General features: G+C 41.9%; 1 protein-coding gene across 5 annotated transcripts in view; it reads right to left on the bottom strand.

The window, feature by feature from the left end:
* The window catches only part of KIF13B (kinesin family member 13B), a 130,836-nt gene that overhangs the window by 15,406 nt on the left and 98,016 nt on the right, over nt 1–17,414 (bottom strand). For 3 of the 5 annotated variants that reach the window (XM_064448275.1, XM_064448276.1, XM_064448279.1), the window contains 6 exons: nt 16,328–16,480; nt 15,258–15,335; nt 14,550–14,603; nt 13,563–13,583; nt 6,299–6,416; nt 5,160–5,293 (listed from right to left, as the gene is read on the bottom strand). In XM_064448275.1, coding sequence (XP_064304345.1) covers nt 5,160–5,293; nt 6,299–6,416; nt 13,563–13,583; nt 14,550–14,603; nt 15,258–15,335; nt 16,328–16,480 — 558 coding nt within the window. The remainder of the gene's footprint in view (nt 1–5,159; nt 5,294–6,298; nt 6,417–13,562; nt 13,584–14,549; nt 14,604–15,257; nt 15,336–16,327; nt 16,481–17,414) is intronic. The other 2 variants (XM_064448277.1, XM_064448278.1) reach the window with 1 other exon arrangement.

The raw sequence follows: 17,414 nt of genomic DNA, 5'->3' as shown, positions 1-17,414 counted from the left end.
TGATAGGGAAAACTGAACTCGGAAAGAAATCAGAACACTAACAACTCAGTCCCAAGAACTGCGCACATACGAGCCCAGCTGGCCACAGAGGATCTGCTGAGCTATGCTGATTATTAGCATCCAAACGATTCTTTATCTGAAACTCTGAAAAAAAGCCTGCGAGATTTTAAAGAAGGTTCTCCGTGGTCACATTATTTACATTTGATTAAGGAATGTCAGTTCTAGCAATTATACTACGTATCACGCGCATCCATGAAACTGTTATTTTTTTTTTAATGCACTGCCAGAAAAGGGCTGTTGTCTATTCAGATAGCTTTTCATTAGCTGCACTTCATTATTTTTAAAGATTAATTACTACGTCTGCATCAGAAGGTGAAAGAGAAAAAATTGAGAGCTGCCCTCTCCACGTGTCACATGCCTGCTTTTCTATACCACAAAACAAAAATGAATTACATTAGTGTACAAAAACTCAAATAGTTTATTATTTTTTCAACATAGCCATGACTCAAGATCTCTCATTTAAGCCGCGTGCTAACAAAAAGACGTCCGAGTGTCCAACAAGGTTCTCGAGCCTGAAGGTGACCAAAATCCACTTACCCAATGCACGTTGGTCAGAGGAATGTGCTTCTGCCCCAGCAATGTCAAAAAAACCAGAAACTGAAATTTAATATGTACATTTCTTTTTTAATGTCAGCACCCAGTGATGCCCTGAAATGTAATTACACGGGCAGTTCCTGGAGATCAACAGGGTCATAAGGTAAAGGACAGTAATTCTGCTTGGTGCACGCTATGGAAGGCTCAGCATGTTAATAAAAAAGACAAGCTTCAAGAGCATGTACATAATGTAATTAAGCACAGAGAGATGAATATCTGATTCTCCATCCACCTGCATATTTTTCGCAAGTGTTTTGAACTTTTCCCCACCAGCAGTAAGGTTTGGTAAGGCTTTAAATCTTGCACACTGCGGTACTAAGCTTTTTAAAGAACGGACTAGGAAAATAAAAAGCAGTTCCAGCAGTCCAGAAAGGTTTAAGTTGTTGGCTTTTTTTTATTTACAGACTACTGGCAATTAATTTAAAGGCATCAGATAATGGAGAAAATAGGCATTTTCTAACTTAAAAGTATATAAACAGCTTCATCAGAAACCAATCTTTTAGGAACATAAACAGCTTCATCGGAAGCCGTTCTGCTAGTTACATAAAGAATCCTATTATGCCAAATTAATTCAATCTAACTAATTAGAGAGCAGGAAGTTCTTTCAATTATTTTATGTGCTGTCTGAGAAACACACTTGAATACGAGAGCAGATTTCATTAATTGCGGTTCATTATTCTCCAGATTAGTTACTAAACTTGCATCAGAAGGTCAAAGACAGCAATTTTGTTAGCTGCCACCACCTCGACTGGAATGTCTCTGCCTTTCTGAAACTCAGGCAACCACTGACTATAAACAAAAACAGCACCAGGGAAGACCATTTTGTTAAGATAAATTTTGTACGTGCTTGCTTACTTTAAGGTTGATGTCAGCCTAAGCAAGGGCGTATGATTGAAATAAAAAGCTGGTAAAATAAGAAAAGATCTTTTCAGAAGCCCATGTTTACTTGCACAGAATCAGGGATTGGGTAAAGCATCCATTCGGAGAGCTGCTTGGTCAGGACAAGCTTAACTTCAGTTATAAACTCGGAAAAAGGTTAAGAACTGCTCTCTTAGGAATGATGCTCAAAAGCACTAAAATCAACTTAGCCATAAGACCCTGCTTACAAGGCGCGACGAAACAAATCCGATGCTTTCCGCAGGCACGTCCAGCCATCTAACCCAGATAATTTAACTATCACGTATTGGAGATTCGATACAACAGCTGGGCCAGCCATCTAGTTCAAGACGGTTCACCAGCATTTTTCCAGGCTGGGTTTTAATGACATTAGATAATTAAGGACTCTCAAATCACCTAACAGATATGCACTGAAAAGGGAGCTTGACGAGAACTCTGGAAATTCTCCTTCGCTGGAGTTGTTTGATGGACCAGGAGAAAGTAATAAACTGATGCACTTAGCTTTTTGGTATTTATGTTCAAAAACCTGTTATTATATATCTGCTCCTTTGCTTTTAGCCAGGAAAGGATGATTTAGATCTTTCCATTTGCTTTGTAAAGCATTCCTTTAGTCATTTCTACTCCTGAGCCTAGCTCTCCCAATTCGTTGTTTATGGCAATAGAAGTCCATCAGTTCCCGGTTAGGGGTCAGATTCCTTTGCAATTACAGCCAAAAATTCCTTTTGGCTTCGCCTCCCCCTTATACTTCCTGCAGTTTACCACCTCCGCTCCCCTTGCGCGGTCATTTATGTCCCCTGCCACCGTATATCGGGGTTTTAGTCTTCCACAGAACTAAGATTCATTGTTCTGTATTTTCTGTGACTCAGAAATATCGGGTTTTGTGTCCCCTCGGTTGCGTAGCTTACTACAGTTATGCAAGAATTAGTAGCTTGCTGTCTCGCTCCGGCAGGTCAGCGATAAGGTGTTAAAGCCGATTGCCAAACGCTGACCCCACAGAGCCCATCATCCTCCGAGTACAACGGCCATTCGTCACCACCACCGTTTAAGTTCTGCTGGCCACGTTTGCATCATCAGGCCGTTACAAAGAAACAGCAAGAAAGATTACGAGACCTGGTATTTATGAACTTCAAGCCAGTCTCGCTACAACAGCACATATTTATTCTTCGTGCTGCACCGAAGAAGCTGTAGCTAATTCTGTAGCAGTTCCTTCAATTTCTGCTCTCCCTTCTATGCACTGTGATTGCTAACAGGAGTGAAGACGCTCTGTTTCCCTACTGATAGAGCTGCGAAGAGTATCTATAAACCTCTCGAATCAGTGAGGTGTTCTTGGAATGCAATTGACTTGTTCTACTACAAAACTAAAAGTAGCAAATAATTTTAAGATTTCGTTTTATTATACAGATCCAGCAGTCACGGAAAAACTTCAGTTGCTTCTCCAGCGCAACCAGGCATTAAACCATCACACGCTCCTCCTCATGGGTTAGATTTTTTTTTAAAACGAAGCAAATATCGCATTTTCCCTCCTATTAAAATTGTTGCGATCATGATCTGCTCAAGTTTCCATAGTAATCCGTAATATAAATTAAAATCTCTTTAAATAGACCTCTTTGTAGTTTAAAAACTGACTTGAAGACAAATAATACAAGACTGATCTTGAACAGTAGGAAGGAGTGGGAACAGGTGGTTAGACTAGAGGCAGGAAATTAGGCCTCGTTTGTAATCTCAGCTCTCATTGATTCAGTAAGAATTCAAGAAGTTGTGAAAGGCTCTCACTGCAATTGTAAAGAGCACCTATTTGCATCTTTCGATACCCAAATACCTTTAAGAAAGTCACTGTCTTAATTTTAATTCTCTAAATTTCATAATGAGTAAGGTTATACACTTCCAGGCTCAACACTACTGCTGTTGTAGGCAAAAGGCAATGTGAAAATAAAAGCATTAAAATTAGATAAGATTTGGGAGCAAAATTTGCTCCTTTTATTACTTTGTAGAGAACAAAACAGTTGAACTAAAAATATTTTGGACCTGTCTTACTTTTATTTGTGCTAGGTCTGTCAAAAGTTGCTTCTAAAAATATTTAAGTGCTAGTGTATTTATTTTTAGTCAATTTATTTATTTCATGTTTCGCTGTACTTCTACAATGACAAAACAACTTCCTGTAATCCTCAGACATTCCTGTAATGGCAAGTTTAGTTGTAACAAACAACTGAACACAGTGTCTGGATCCAATCACGAAAAATAGTTGCTTGGTGATTTTTGTTGTTTCGCTCTGTTGTGAGAAAGATATCCTTTAAAATATTTGTCTGCATGTGAAGAGGTACGGAAAGGTGGAGGGTCTGAGGAACAAGTGTGCTGGGGGGCGGCTGAGGGGACTGGGGGGGTTTAGCCTGGAGAAGAGGGGGCTGAGGGGAGCCCTTCTCGCTCTCTGCAGCTGCCTGAGAGGGGCTGGAGTGAGGGGGGGGCTGGTCTCTGCTCCCAAGGCACCAGTGACAGGACGAGAGGGAACGGCCTCAGGCTGCGTCAGGGGAGGTTTAGGTTGGAGATGAGGGAAAATGCCTTCCCTGCCAGAGCGGTCAGGGATTGGCACAGGCTGCCCAGAGAGGTGGGGGAGTCACCGTCCCTGGGGGGGTTCAAACACCGTGCAGCCGTGGCACTTGGGGCCATGGTTTAGGAGGCCTGGGGGTGTTGGGTTGGGGGTTGGACTCGATGATCTTGGAAGTCTTTTCCAACCTTAATAATTTTATGATTCTATGAAAGATCTAAGTTAACAGGTAATGTGCTCCCAGAACCCCAGACAAGTGAACAGGAAGACATCAGAGCGAGCCGGACGGTTAATGAAGCACAGACTGAATAGACTTCCACAAACTTTATCAAGTGAGATTTGCCTCCAGATTTCTCTTCATAAGTTATTTAAATCTTCCAGACTTACACTAGACAGGACCAGTCCTTTACAAATACACTACAGACTCTCAAATAAAGGAGAAAATATTATTTATAATGGGATTCTGTATTTCATCTGTTTTCTTTAAAAGACAGTAGTGTTTTCTAGTCTGCTTGCCCAGCATTACCTCAGAGCACAGAAGCCACATCTAGAGCAGGTAGTTTTGCAGCAGAACATCAGAAAAAAAAAATAAAAAAAAATCAAATGCTTCTCTGACATGTGGAATAGGCAAGAGAATCAACGAAAGCAACTGTCCAAAGTATGTAGCAGAAGATGGTAAAAGGTGACACGAGCTGGGGCGAGGGGCAGGGGAGAACGGCATATGAAATAACGAATTAAAAACAGAATTACATTTTCCACTTGGCAATCCACAAACAACACTAAGTGCACTTCATAAATTTTACTATTGTTGCTGCAAGTGGTATTACCATAAATCATGCTGGTAGCGTAGTTGGCACGTTTAAAAAGCCAAGTGGGCTGAGTGTATCAATAAGTTTAAACAGCTCCGCTATCTCTGGACAGAATGGAGGGGAAATGCATCATAAGGCTTCACTATGACTAAAAGCTTGGTTTGCACTGCAACAACATATAAAACAGCACTTTGCCAGCACGCCTAACAGCACTCACCAATATTACCGCATAGCTTATTTGATTTAATTTTTTTTACCTGCTGTGCAAGAGGAGAGGTCTGCCTCCCCTTTTTCTCATCTCTAACAGGAAAGAGAGACTTCAGCAGCTTTGGCATCTGAGGCACAAAGGACTTCACAGGATTCAGATAGGAAGCAGCAAGGCTACCAACTCCTGTTGGAAAAATTTAAAAAAATGAGATCAGTTACGCTTTGGGGAAAGGAAGATAAAAAAAAATACCCAACCCAAAGCCCCCTAAAAATATTACAAAACTGTTATCATTTTAGCCTAAGATGACATCTTCCAGTGGTCAAAGCATTAGCCAAGGAAAAGCATTGAGTGCTCGCTCCTCCCTTGAAAGGGAGACGTGAATTTGGGTAGGTCTTTATCTGTGGCCCCCGTATACAGAACATTTTTTCATCGCATGGTGTGAAAAAGCTTGTCGTTTGCAATTGGAAGCTTAAAATGCTCTATAACTTGCAGAAGCAAAAAAAAGAAACAACAACAACAAAAAAAACCAGAAGCAAAATTGAAAAAGGACGCCCATACAGCACACAATTTCAACAGCAATTACAAAACTTACTAGAAATAAAAGATGAGAAGATCCAGCTTAAGAAAAAGAAAAAAAGTTAGGGGCATTCAATTCTCCTTACCCCTACTGCCATTTTTCCTACACTACTCCCCCCTTGAGAAAACCTATTTAGACACACGACACATCACTACGCTACATCTCTGCGCTCTCAGTTACACATTAGGCACCTCAGCTGCAAAAAAAATCCATCCAACTCCAGTGCTGCTTATTTTCTAAAGCATTATATCAGCCTCACTGCCTTTGCGGGTTTACCTACATAACCAATAGCACTTTCTGAGCCCAGCTCACTTTTGGCTTTAGAAGTTGAGCTCCTGAGATAAGACTGCATCTTCAGACAAGTTTAACCATACAGCATTTAGCAGAACCAGTACCAGAGTTAAGGGACAGACCAGTTAGAGCAGCCTAGAGGCTGAGTAGCTTCACCACAACTGCTAAATATTCACGTAGAGGGAACCGCATGAACACTGCTCTGGAGAAGAACTTTCCCTGCATTTCTGAAGGCAGCTCAGCTTTATCTGACATTCAGGAGCTGGTGTAACTTCACTCCATTTTTAGGGAAGTTGTTTGAGCTTTGGGAAAGCCCTTACCTGGATCAGGAGCGTGGTTTTGCTGCCCAGAGCCTGGCAGAGAGGTACGAGATGGACTAATGCCTCTACGGGAATTTGTGGCACCTTGGGATACGTCTTGCTGACTCTCCCATCGGCCCTAGGGCAAAAAAGAGTTGCATTTTTCAAAGTTAGCACACCAGCAAGGGCACAGCCATACTTACACACCATGCCAGCCTGCATAGCCCCTTTGCAAAGTTCAGAATGCACAGAGCTGAGGAAAGACCCTTCCCCAGAGGCACTTTTAGTTGAAACACCCAGTCCTGCAAACATAAGCACCCTCAGCTCCCATCAGCATCAAGGCACGTAAAAAGTCTACTTATAGAACTTAAAGCTATAACAGTTCACTTGGCTGCACAGCTGCATTTTGGAAGTTACAATGGGGTGAAAAGTTACAGCCAGGAAAAAATAAGATGGTACTGTTTGCCCCAAATTCCTAAATATTTTGCCTATCTGCTCAGGAAGCGGTCACAAGTAAAACGTGGCTATAGAGAGTGTCAGAGAGAAGGGGTGAGGACAGACACAGCTCTGAAGAAAAGAAATACCATCTTAGACCTAAAGGCTGGATGGTAGTGCCTTAGGTCAGATAATGGATGAGCTGATCAGATCAACAGGAAACAACTGTGGTAGCGCAACTTTTTAAGAGAGCTTGGAACGGAGATGGAACGCACAACAACAAGCTGCGGATACCAGGAGCCAAGAAAAAAATCAAGTATAGACAGGTTTGAGTTTTGCCATGGTTCGTGAAGACGAAACATGATGATTTTCAGACCTGCAAGAGCCCGAGTATAGACGAGGTGGGAAGAAACAGCGCCTGAGAAGGTGGTAAGCCATATGCCTTCCCAGCGTCCCAGGATTCTCTTGTTGGGTTCTCCCACGGATCCGAAGGGAGGTACACACTATGGTGGGGTGTGATTTCTCTCGCTTTTACAAAGGTCCACTGGGGTTTTGCACCTTTCATCTCAACCTTACAGGTCAGAAACTGGCTCGATGACAAAGTCTCTTGGCTAAGGGAGAGAATCTCCAAGCTAGTATTTCACACCAGCGCACGAGTGTCAAGAATTTATGTGACCAAATTGTTTTTTCCCTAACTCTATCTTCCTGATATATGAAATCATTTACAGATATGCCTGCAATGATTACACTAAGTGACTGGCCAGAAGTTGTCTCTGGTGAAAGTTTCACGTGGATATAAGACAGTACGTTGCTTCACCAAACTGAGCACCACGTTAGGTGTGCAGAGCTGGAAGGCAGGCACTGAAACGCACGTGGTTGTCCTGCAAACTTCTGATACAGGCAGGCTCGCAATGCCTGTCAAAGCCGTTCCTTTGCACTGCTAAAGAACAGGCTAAATAAAGCTATATGGTACTAATTTACTTAATTTATAGGAGACCTTAAGGCAATTCAATATCCATTTAAGAGTCTACGGGTCAAAAGACTCTGGCCTCTAATGCTACAAGTCTCAATGTCTTGTGGAAATGGGCTGTTCCTGCCCACGTATCAGAGTGCCCTCTGGACTACAAGCTTGCAGAGTTTCACCTTCCCAGAAATAGAGGTTGCAAAGACAGGATGGTGCAGCCAAACCGATATAAATTGAAGCCTGATCCCACTTCTGGTAACGAGTTATGCTATGGTTGGTGCAATATCTGTACTTATCTGGATTACATCTTATCTGAATCTGAATCGCGCTTGTCCTTTTAAAAGACATAACAGAAAAAGAAATACTTTCACAGAAAGCTGGTACAGCAGACGTACTACAGAGGCGTCACAAAGGATGGGTAGATCTGCTACATCCTAGCCCACAAGTTTTGTGTGTTCTTTTCCTGAAGGAAGGATGGGAAATGCACCTTTTCAAGAAGCTTCACGCTGCTGGATGCAAGGAAAAAACCTGACCTTGAACAGAAAAATGACAGGCAGCTAAACTAATCTTAACTGTAACTTGAAGTCATGAATGTTTCACAAATAATAAATAAGCCAGGATATGAGGAATAGATTTCTCCAATGGGTTGAAGGTCACACTGAGCAGCCCCGAGCAAAAATCGTTCCCATTTGGATCTATAAGTTAGTCCCATAGAAGCTCTCCTGCTTTGAATAGCAAGTAACGTGCACTTTTGCAGAGCAGCACCTGTCTTCAGACCTCTGCTAGCTAACATCCGCACTATTAGATGTACAGACAACAGGCGCCGTTTCGGTGAAGTAACATTCGGGATACCTGAAGACTAATGGATGTCTGAGGTCACTGGAAGCAGCCATCCTGAATGTCAAAACTGATGCAACCCAGGCCGGGACTAGCAGGAATATCGGCGGTTTGTTTACTCTTGTATTTTTGAGGACTTTGGTGTTTAAGCCCTTCTTGAAAGCTTCTTGCTCTGTCAGCATGGATGAGAGAGCTGTTCTACCCATACCTTAAGCCCCCAACTTAAGCATTATCTTTGACCTGCAACTCATAACTTACACACACCAAAAAGTCATGCCTATGTCTGGAAAATTCTTTCCACAAAACACTTCCATAGAAGTCTTCTCTGCTCCACTCCCCAGCCGCTCTTATTCAGGCTTTTGCTGTCTTGAGTTTCAGCTAGTGCTGGTTTCTTTCAGGTGGCCTTACCGCAAGCAGTCTCGCCTCACTTATATCCAAATACTTATATCAAAATACTGCTTCAGAGGCTGCTTTCTTATCCCGCCATTTTGATCCTTCCACGCACTGCAGCAGATGTTGGAAGCCAGCATGGGAACAGCCAATAACTTCCAACTATGCTCAAATTGTCTTCCCCTTCCGAAGGTAAATGTCTCCTGAAGTCTCCTTCTCTGGCTCCCACTGACGGGTTAGTTTGCAGAAGAGTCAAAACATGAGAAGAGAGTTCATACTCTGTCTAGATGGGAGAAACATCTCAGTGTAATTCAGTATTTTTTGGATGTACCAGCTCAGTGGTGCTGAAGGAGTTAAGAATAGAAGACTATTGGGTGGGGAGTCATCACAGAATCCCAGACCGGTGGGGGTTGGAAGGGCCCTCTGGAGCTCATCCCGTCCCACCCCCTGCTGGAGCAGGCACCCCCAGAGCAGGGGCACAGGGCCGCATCCAGGCGGGGGGTGAATGTCTCCAGACTCACAAGACTCAAACGATCTTGAAATACTGTTTGGTTTTGTTGCCTTCTGGTCTGCAGTCAGCCTGGCAGACGTTGGCATTAGGGGAAGAAAAAGAACTACGGAAGAGTCCTCTTCTTTTTGGAGGATGTAACAAAGCTTCATTAATGTTACTTTTGGATCTCAGGATAACGATCCACTTACTAAAGACAAATGGATAAAGGTGACATGTCTTAATAATTTTCTATCTATAGGGCAAGTCTAAGTGCTTTTGAAGACAGAAGAGACATAAGAACCAAAAAGACTATTACCGGAAAGTTTTCTAGCTTACTAGAACACCGACTCAGGAACAACTGAATCATCTTCTGAATCACGATTTGTTGAGTCAGAAGTGCCCGTCATTGACCATTACAACAAAAGTAATATCAGGCAAGTATCTTACTTTCTAGATCTGTTCGGAGAATGATTTTAAAAAAGCAGAGTAGGTAAGAACCAGAGCAAAACGCTTTCAGAATATTCATCCTGTACAAACAGAATGGCAAGATTTAGCAACTCTTTCCTTAGGAAAAACATTTTTCTTAGAATCTTTAGGAAATTTTGCTTCAGCCTTAATATTATGGATGACTACAATGGAGGATTTCATTTTCTATCTATTTTTAATTTAATGTTCTACATTTTGCCAGGTCAAATAAAACGCAAGTCCTGAGAACAAGAATATTGAGCACTTGAGAATAGGATTTGTCTGGCCGTATACTCAAAGCATGTTGTTTTTTTAAGTAACACTTGCTTTGGAGGGAGCAGAAAGATCATTTTAGACTGACAGTCGGATTTATTAGGGGTAATATGAGCCTCAACTCTGAGATGACAGCAAACAGTTAAAAAGTAGGTAAATCAGGGCATCAGGTGGAGAAACATTCACAAAAGACAATACTGGAGACAACTGAAAGGGTCAACTGCTGTGCAAAGAATCTGCAGAGGCAAAAGGTAGTTCATGAATGATTGATTTGACTGAACTGGATTGAAAGATAACCCATCTCAATCTCACAAAAGGATAAAAATATAAGAATCATTAAATATATGAACTTGATGAAGTTCCCAAGTTTCACATACGCATGCTAACATAGCACTCTCACATGATTGCTTTGTGCACTCACTAACCGAAACACTTAAAGTCTAAGCAATTGATATTATTTAAGTGCTGTGAATCTTTCCTCTATCAAGAAGGGTGGTGAGAGAAAGGAAGGAAGCTTGTAAATCATTTGCCCAGAGGAGCCATCATTCCATGCATGTATTTGGTCTCTGCCAAGTGACCAAACACAGGTCAAGTGACTTAATTTAACAAATCAAAAATAGCCACTGCAAGAACGCATGTCCCTTGATGTATTTTGATACAGAGCTGTTATTAAAGTGTTTTATTTCCATACCACCTTCTCCTCCTTCTCCTCTTCCTTCCCTTCTTTCACACACCCTCCATGAAAAACACCAGGGAATTTATTTCAGGTCAGCACTGACACGCGCAAAATCTTTAGAGCAAATATGGGTGATCACTACCTAAGTCATCTGTAGGCTTTACCTGACAACAATTCTTTTCTTGAAGTTGACAGACCATTAAAATGCTGCCACTGGGTAAGAGAAATTAATAGTTCTTGGTTTTTATTATTTTAGCAGTTCCAAAAAGGCTTAGGAAAAGGTGACCATGTAGCACTGAAATATAAGCATGCAGCTGGGACAAAAGGCACTTGCTCTCGTGAACACCGAGATTATTCAAATTGATCTACACGGTATCAATTTGGTGAAAAAACTTTGGTTCCCAGTAAAGCGTGACGGGTAAGTGGCACAATCTTGTCTTACTTCGCTTTTAGATACAAGGCTTTTGAGCTATAAACTACTGGACCTTTGGGTAAGGAAGGATGACTGTCAAAGAACAGCTATTGTGCAAAGGTATTTTAAGAACAACTCATGAAATTTTTCATCAGTATGTGATTATGGTTTGAAGACCACCTGTAAAACAAGTCAGAGGCGCCCTTCCTGTCTTTGTGCATCTGATTCATCCAGTTTAAGTCAACTGAATTTTTAAACTTCCACTGCAAACACCCCGGGAATGTTAAAATCCAGCTCTGGATCTCCTATCACCGCTAAGAGACTCTATACTCCTGCATCACCCGACACGTGCTGATGTTCAAGATGAAATAAAATTCATCTCACTCTCCTGTAACCATATCTGCAGCGATAACAGGAGTAAAAAATTGGCTTTTTCTCATTTAAGCAAGCAGATATAACGCAGAGGTGAGACCAAATGCAGTCCTGTTAACCTAATATGAAACATCCGTAAGACTGTATTCTGAAGTGAATCTAAAAGGCATCTCCTTGCCTTCTCAGCTCAATCTTTAGAGTTATTAATTTAAAAAAATCCCAGTGGTGACTTAAATATTTCACATGAATGCATATCTCAGTGTGAGAGTCACCCCGCTCTTTGGGGTCTGTACACACTCTTTAATGTTTGTTTCAAAATGTGCCAAACCCACAGCCCTGCTCCAGTCCTGGAGAAGGGCTTCTCCGGCTCTTTGTGGGGGCATGACCGCCCATCCACGTCTGTAGGAACAAAGATTCAACTATGGCTGCAAGATGAATCCGGGTCCTAACTCCGGAAACTTCTGATCTGCCTGTTTTAGTTGCACCAACACAATCTTTACTTCTTATTCTAACTTGTTTAATATTCTTGTTTACAGGGGAATGAGTCCTGGCTACTCATAGCGCTGAAGAATGAAGCAGAGTCCACATTCAGGACTTTACCAGTATGAACGGTGCTTTACATGCAGGAATGAGACTTGAGCCCTCTCCACAAAGCTAAAAATCCATGGTGAAGAGTGAGAACGCAAGGACTAACGATGTTAAAATTAGAGAGAAAAATGAAGTAATGGAATAAAAGTTAAGGACAGGAATATTCTGAAATGTGTCAAGGGCTTCCACTAACGTTAAAGTACACAGGCTTGACAGATCAGTTCTCCACCCGATTCAGGATGCCGTTACTATCCCATGACCAATGTTTCTTATGATATAATAAACCACTTGTTTGAGATTAGCTTATTATAGCCACTTGTAAAGAAAACCAAATTCCTGGTAACATAACGATTTATGACGGCTGAGGAAGACTCCTTGTTCACTAAACTTCTCTGCAAGTGATGAAGACATCTAACTCGGCTGAAACTCTGCATATCCAGCCATTCTCAAATCCTTTATGCTGGAATAGATAGGACTGATATCACCGGCGTGCTTTATGATGTCTGTGTGCTATAGGAACATTGGAGAATTTGTTTAACATTTCACTGTGATTACAAACGCTTTCGTTTATCTCCCTACGGAAAATGAGCCAGAGATCCATTTGAAATCAGAAAATTCTAAGAGGGGAGGGTGCACCTGTCATGTCCTGAGTAGCAAGTGCCTTGAAATGAAGCACGCCACAAGCAAGGAGGTAAGCTACGCAATCTCAGCGCCGTGTTACAGCGGTACAGCGTGTTCGTCAGCGGCTACATAAGCCACAATGAAGAGCTGCAAAACCCCATGCAAACCACTAGTAACGCTGGTAAAGCAAAGCTTGGTACAACCAAGCGGACAAAGAGTCATTCCTCCAAGAGCGTTAACATGATACAAAGGATAAACATGTTTTCCATTGGCCCAGTGTTAATTTAAAATAATTCTTTCATAGAAATCAAGAGTTGTTAACACTGAACTAATTGAAGCCATAAAGCCTGAGAAACATTTGGAAGAAACTCTCCACGTTTATCTCATCTCCAGGCTGATGTACACACGACTGGCGTATATTTACTTGCTTTCGTGTCTATCTATTTTCATTTTTTAGCGGAGATGGGGCCATTTCTGAAATAGCTTCACCCTGTCCAAAGAACTGTGAGAAATGGCATTAAATAGCTCTGTAACAAACTGTAAGATGCACCCAAGAAAGAGAAAATTCTCTCATTTGTACCAGTTTCACGCTGCATTAATGACAGGCTTTTCAATGGAAAAAATCGTTTGCAGTGTACTATGCAAATGAGACACCACCAGCAGCATCTTCAAAGCAGGAAGTAAAAGCATTAAATGAGCAAAATAAACTTTATAGTGAGATAAAATTATTATCCCACTCATTAGGTGGACCTAATGGATTACCTCTGCTGGGACCTTTGGACTCTGAAACATGCAGTGAGAGAAATCATCGAGGGGAAGGGGGGAGAAAAACAGAAATCATTAAGAACGCTGGTCTTTAATTTTTGCTTTAAAAACCTACAATGTTGAAACATCCCACAGTTCTCTCCAAATAGAAGTTTCTATAAGCACTTTATCACCTGCACATATTTTAGCATTCCCTCCATGGATCAGATGTAGCAGATTTAGCAACCAATGCTAGAGCACTATATCAAAATTCTATTATTCCGTGCAATCGCATTATGCATTAAAATGCCTTGTCACCACTAGATTCTCCCTTTTAAAATGACTACACGCTCGCTGGGCAGAATATCCATCAGGAGAAGCCCCTTCAGTTTATCTAGGATTTGGAAAAGAAGTTTAAATTGAATCTTTCACTTTTTAAAGAAATACTTTTGATCTATACTGTTGTTTTTATGGAGTGTAATGGGCTGAATTATCACCCACTGCAAGCTGAAGTCTGCTGGTTTCCCTCTGAAGGTCAGAGACTCTCTTCACAGGCCTCTCTTCTGTCCTAGAGGTAGACCTGAACTTACACACGAAGTAAATTTGTCCTTTAGCCAGAAGATTTGCATCCACCCAGGTCAAAGCTTTGGAAGAGCTCTGAAGCCTGACAAGGACGAAATTTGCCCTGATAAATGCCCTCCTGCGTGACAGATGGCTACGTTTAATCTTGCCTGCTCAACTCAGCTCTGCCACTGCACATCCCTAAGCAGCTGGCAGCAGTGCTGTATAACTGGCGAAGGCCTGGGAGCTTTCCCAGGGAGGTCAGGCGTAGCACACGCAAAGCTAGTTATGTCCTAGGAACAGTCCCATAGACACAAGGAGCGCATGGGTGTGCCCCACCTTTTACAGATGCTTCCCACTTATGCCCCTGTAACTGGTACAGTGCAGTCACTCTAGCTACCTTTTTTGTACAGAAGATTTCCCAGGAGACCTTCAGATACTTACCCGGTTACTGCTCAGGTTATAAGGAGGTGCTAAATCTTGGCGGCTTCCAGACAGCTGAAACAGGTAAGAGAAGCAGAATTATTTCTTAACAAAAACTTAAATAACTGATAAATATGCCTCTTGGCAAACACAAGGAAGGGTGATAAGAAATAGCGTTGCAGGTAAAGCAGTGAAATCCAAGAGATGAAAGGTGAAATCCTGATTATTGACCTGGAAGAAGCCAGAATTTGACAAGTTTGATTACCAGTTCTATCAAAGGATTTCTTTTCAAATTTTGGACAAGAGAAGCCTCATCCTTCTGACGTACAATGCTGTTACAAAGTTTAAATTCAGTAAAAACTTGTAACTTGCTTTCAAATCTTTTAAAGAAAAAAAAGATCTTCAACTTGATAGCTAAATTAAAAACCTCCAGTGTTCAGAAAAAGAGAAGAATAAAGCAGAAGGTCTTTTTACGTTGCTTTTTCAGATAGTCTGGATTTATGGGGGTGCTTTCAGGCATATTAGCCTGCATGATGAAAGCATGGATACGTGCAGATTTTGTCTCCACTTGGCGATTTACATGCTCACAAATAGCAGAGACAAACAGAAGGGTCAAACAGAAGGAAATTTATTGCTCTACTCCATGACTCTGGCATCACTGGGACCTGTAATGGAGAGACTGGACCTGCTGCCCTCAATACGCTCCAGTTGCTAGCATGGAATACTCACCCGATTCACATTAGGAGAGCTCAGGCTCCTGCGGCAGAGTTTTCCTTTTCCCATTAGCTGCTCTTTAACAGCAACTTCCTGCCAACCATAGAGAAGCAAAACAAAGAAAATACGCATCTTTTGCAAGAATCTACGCTCCAATCACCCCGGGATAGTTTTGTTTGTACAAGAAAAATGTTTCTAAATAGCCTTATTGCACAGGCTCCTGTCTGTAAAGGCTACTGGAACCTAAAACTTGCACGTAGCACGGCTAGAAGTGTAGGAGCGGATGAACTCGAACATCTGCTATTCTGCTGATTGGCACACGTAGGATTTTACGGCTAGTTCTGATTTTAGGAGACGGCTGTTACAGATGCGACGACGAAGACTCCCTCTCCTCGCTGAGGTCCTATTTTAATCTTTTAAACTAATTATATATGACAAGGAACTTGCTTGCAATACTTAAGAGTGCATCACACTTCACCATTAATTTATAGTGGGCAGGCACATACTCTAATTGATTTTGCATAACTTTCTTTTGTGCTTGCATAATTTATATCCAGAAGAACAATTTTCAATAAATGTTTTTCTCTCCTGTATTTTCCCTGATAAACAGATCCAGTTACAGTATTCAAGATTAACCCAATCAATGTCTTTTTTATTGACAGAACGGGTTTGGTTACTTCAAGGTAGAATATGGGCAAAATCAGCAGAATTCTACTAGCCACTTTGGAAACTATTACTAAAGCTTCAGAAAGCAAAGGCTCATACCACACAACCACTTTTTCTGAACCATAATTAGCAACGCACGGTCTTGAAGCAACCCAAGCATCCCATGATAGCGTGATTACTATAAAGCTCCCAGTCCCATCCAACCCAGTGCAGGTGGCCGAGTGAGAACATCTCTGTAACGAGAGCTACATTTGCTTCTCCGGATGTCTGCCACAGGCGCTCTGTAAGGCTGAGGTACGCGCCAAAGCTGTGGCTTCGGTTTGTTAGCCGTTGTACGCACTTATGAGAACATTTGCGCTGCCGTACACTGTTCTCAGTAAGCATATTCTCTGCTGTCTGCTACAGCCTTAAAGACAGACCTGCCGCAGGCAATCCAAGGTGAGAATGTTCTCCACAGCCAGCACGCTCCGCAAGTACTTCTCGATATAGGCTTCGGAGTCAGCTGAAGCTGCATCTTCAACGTTTGCTGCCATCCTGGCTAGTGCCTCCCGCTCTTCAGCTCCCTGAGCGTCCTAGGAAGATGAAAAGGAATAACATCCTTTTAACATAAAATAATCTCCTGCATCAGTCCTGAAGAAAACACATTTTTAAAACATGTGGGACAGATTCAACACTGTTTGCCCTTAAGCTCAGGGTCAGATGCAGATGTCTTGTTGGGGATTTCTAAATATAAGCCTCGTGACACTGAAGGAACTTGTGCCACGCAAACTGCGCGGGTGGCTCCTACCACTGTCACAGACATCTCGAGCAACTGTTGTTCTGTTGGTTTGGGTTTTTTTTTTTTGAGAGTCTCACAGTGGCATATTGCCACTGATTAGCAAAAGGGCTGCATTCAGCTATTTTGTAATTAAGAAGCGCTCAAACACATTTGGGGCGTTATCTATCCTGTGAGGACAACAAAATTTCAAGTGACTTGCAAGAAAAAAAAAATAGAACATTGCTTGAGAAACATTTCAGCGCAGAGTGCTAAATACAGCGGAACATAAAAGACAGAGCCAGGCACCAATCAGACTTTTGGCTCTTCATGTGTTAATGTTTTCACAAGTGCTCAGATAGAGCATCTGTTTGGAAGGAATGGATTAGCATCTAACTACGAACATGCACAGGAATCAAGAGGCTGCATAAAGACATTACTTAGAAAAAGCCACTTTGTTATTTTTCACATATTCTCATGCTCCCTACATCAGGCACTTCACCTACCCATCTTTACTCCCCCTGGTACCCTCTCTTTACAATGTTCCTTCAAGGACCTGAGCAAATAGATGCTCGCTCAACAAAATACATAGTGACACTGATAAGGTTGCTGCTAAGTCACAGCATGTGAAGGAATATGCTTAATCTTTTATAAGAGCCATAGTTTATGCTCACAGCAGCAAGAGCCAGCAGGCTCAAAATAAGGGAAAAATCAGAAAGTCAGAGGCTCTTTGTCATTTCAGATACTCTGAC

This window comes from Phalacrocorax carbo, chromosome 3 (assembly GCF_963921805.1).
Source record: "Phalacrocorax carbo chromosome 3, bPhaCar2.1, whole genome shotgun sequence".
Classification (NCBI taxonomy): Eukaryota; Metazoa; Chordata; class Aves; order Suliformes; family Phalacrocoracidae; genus Phalacrocorax; species Phalacrocorax carbo.
Note: the sequence above shows the minus strand (reverse complement) of the source record. Positions and strands in the feature narration are given on the sequence as shown.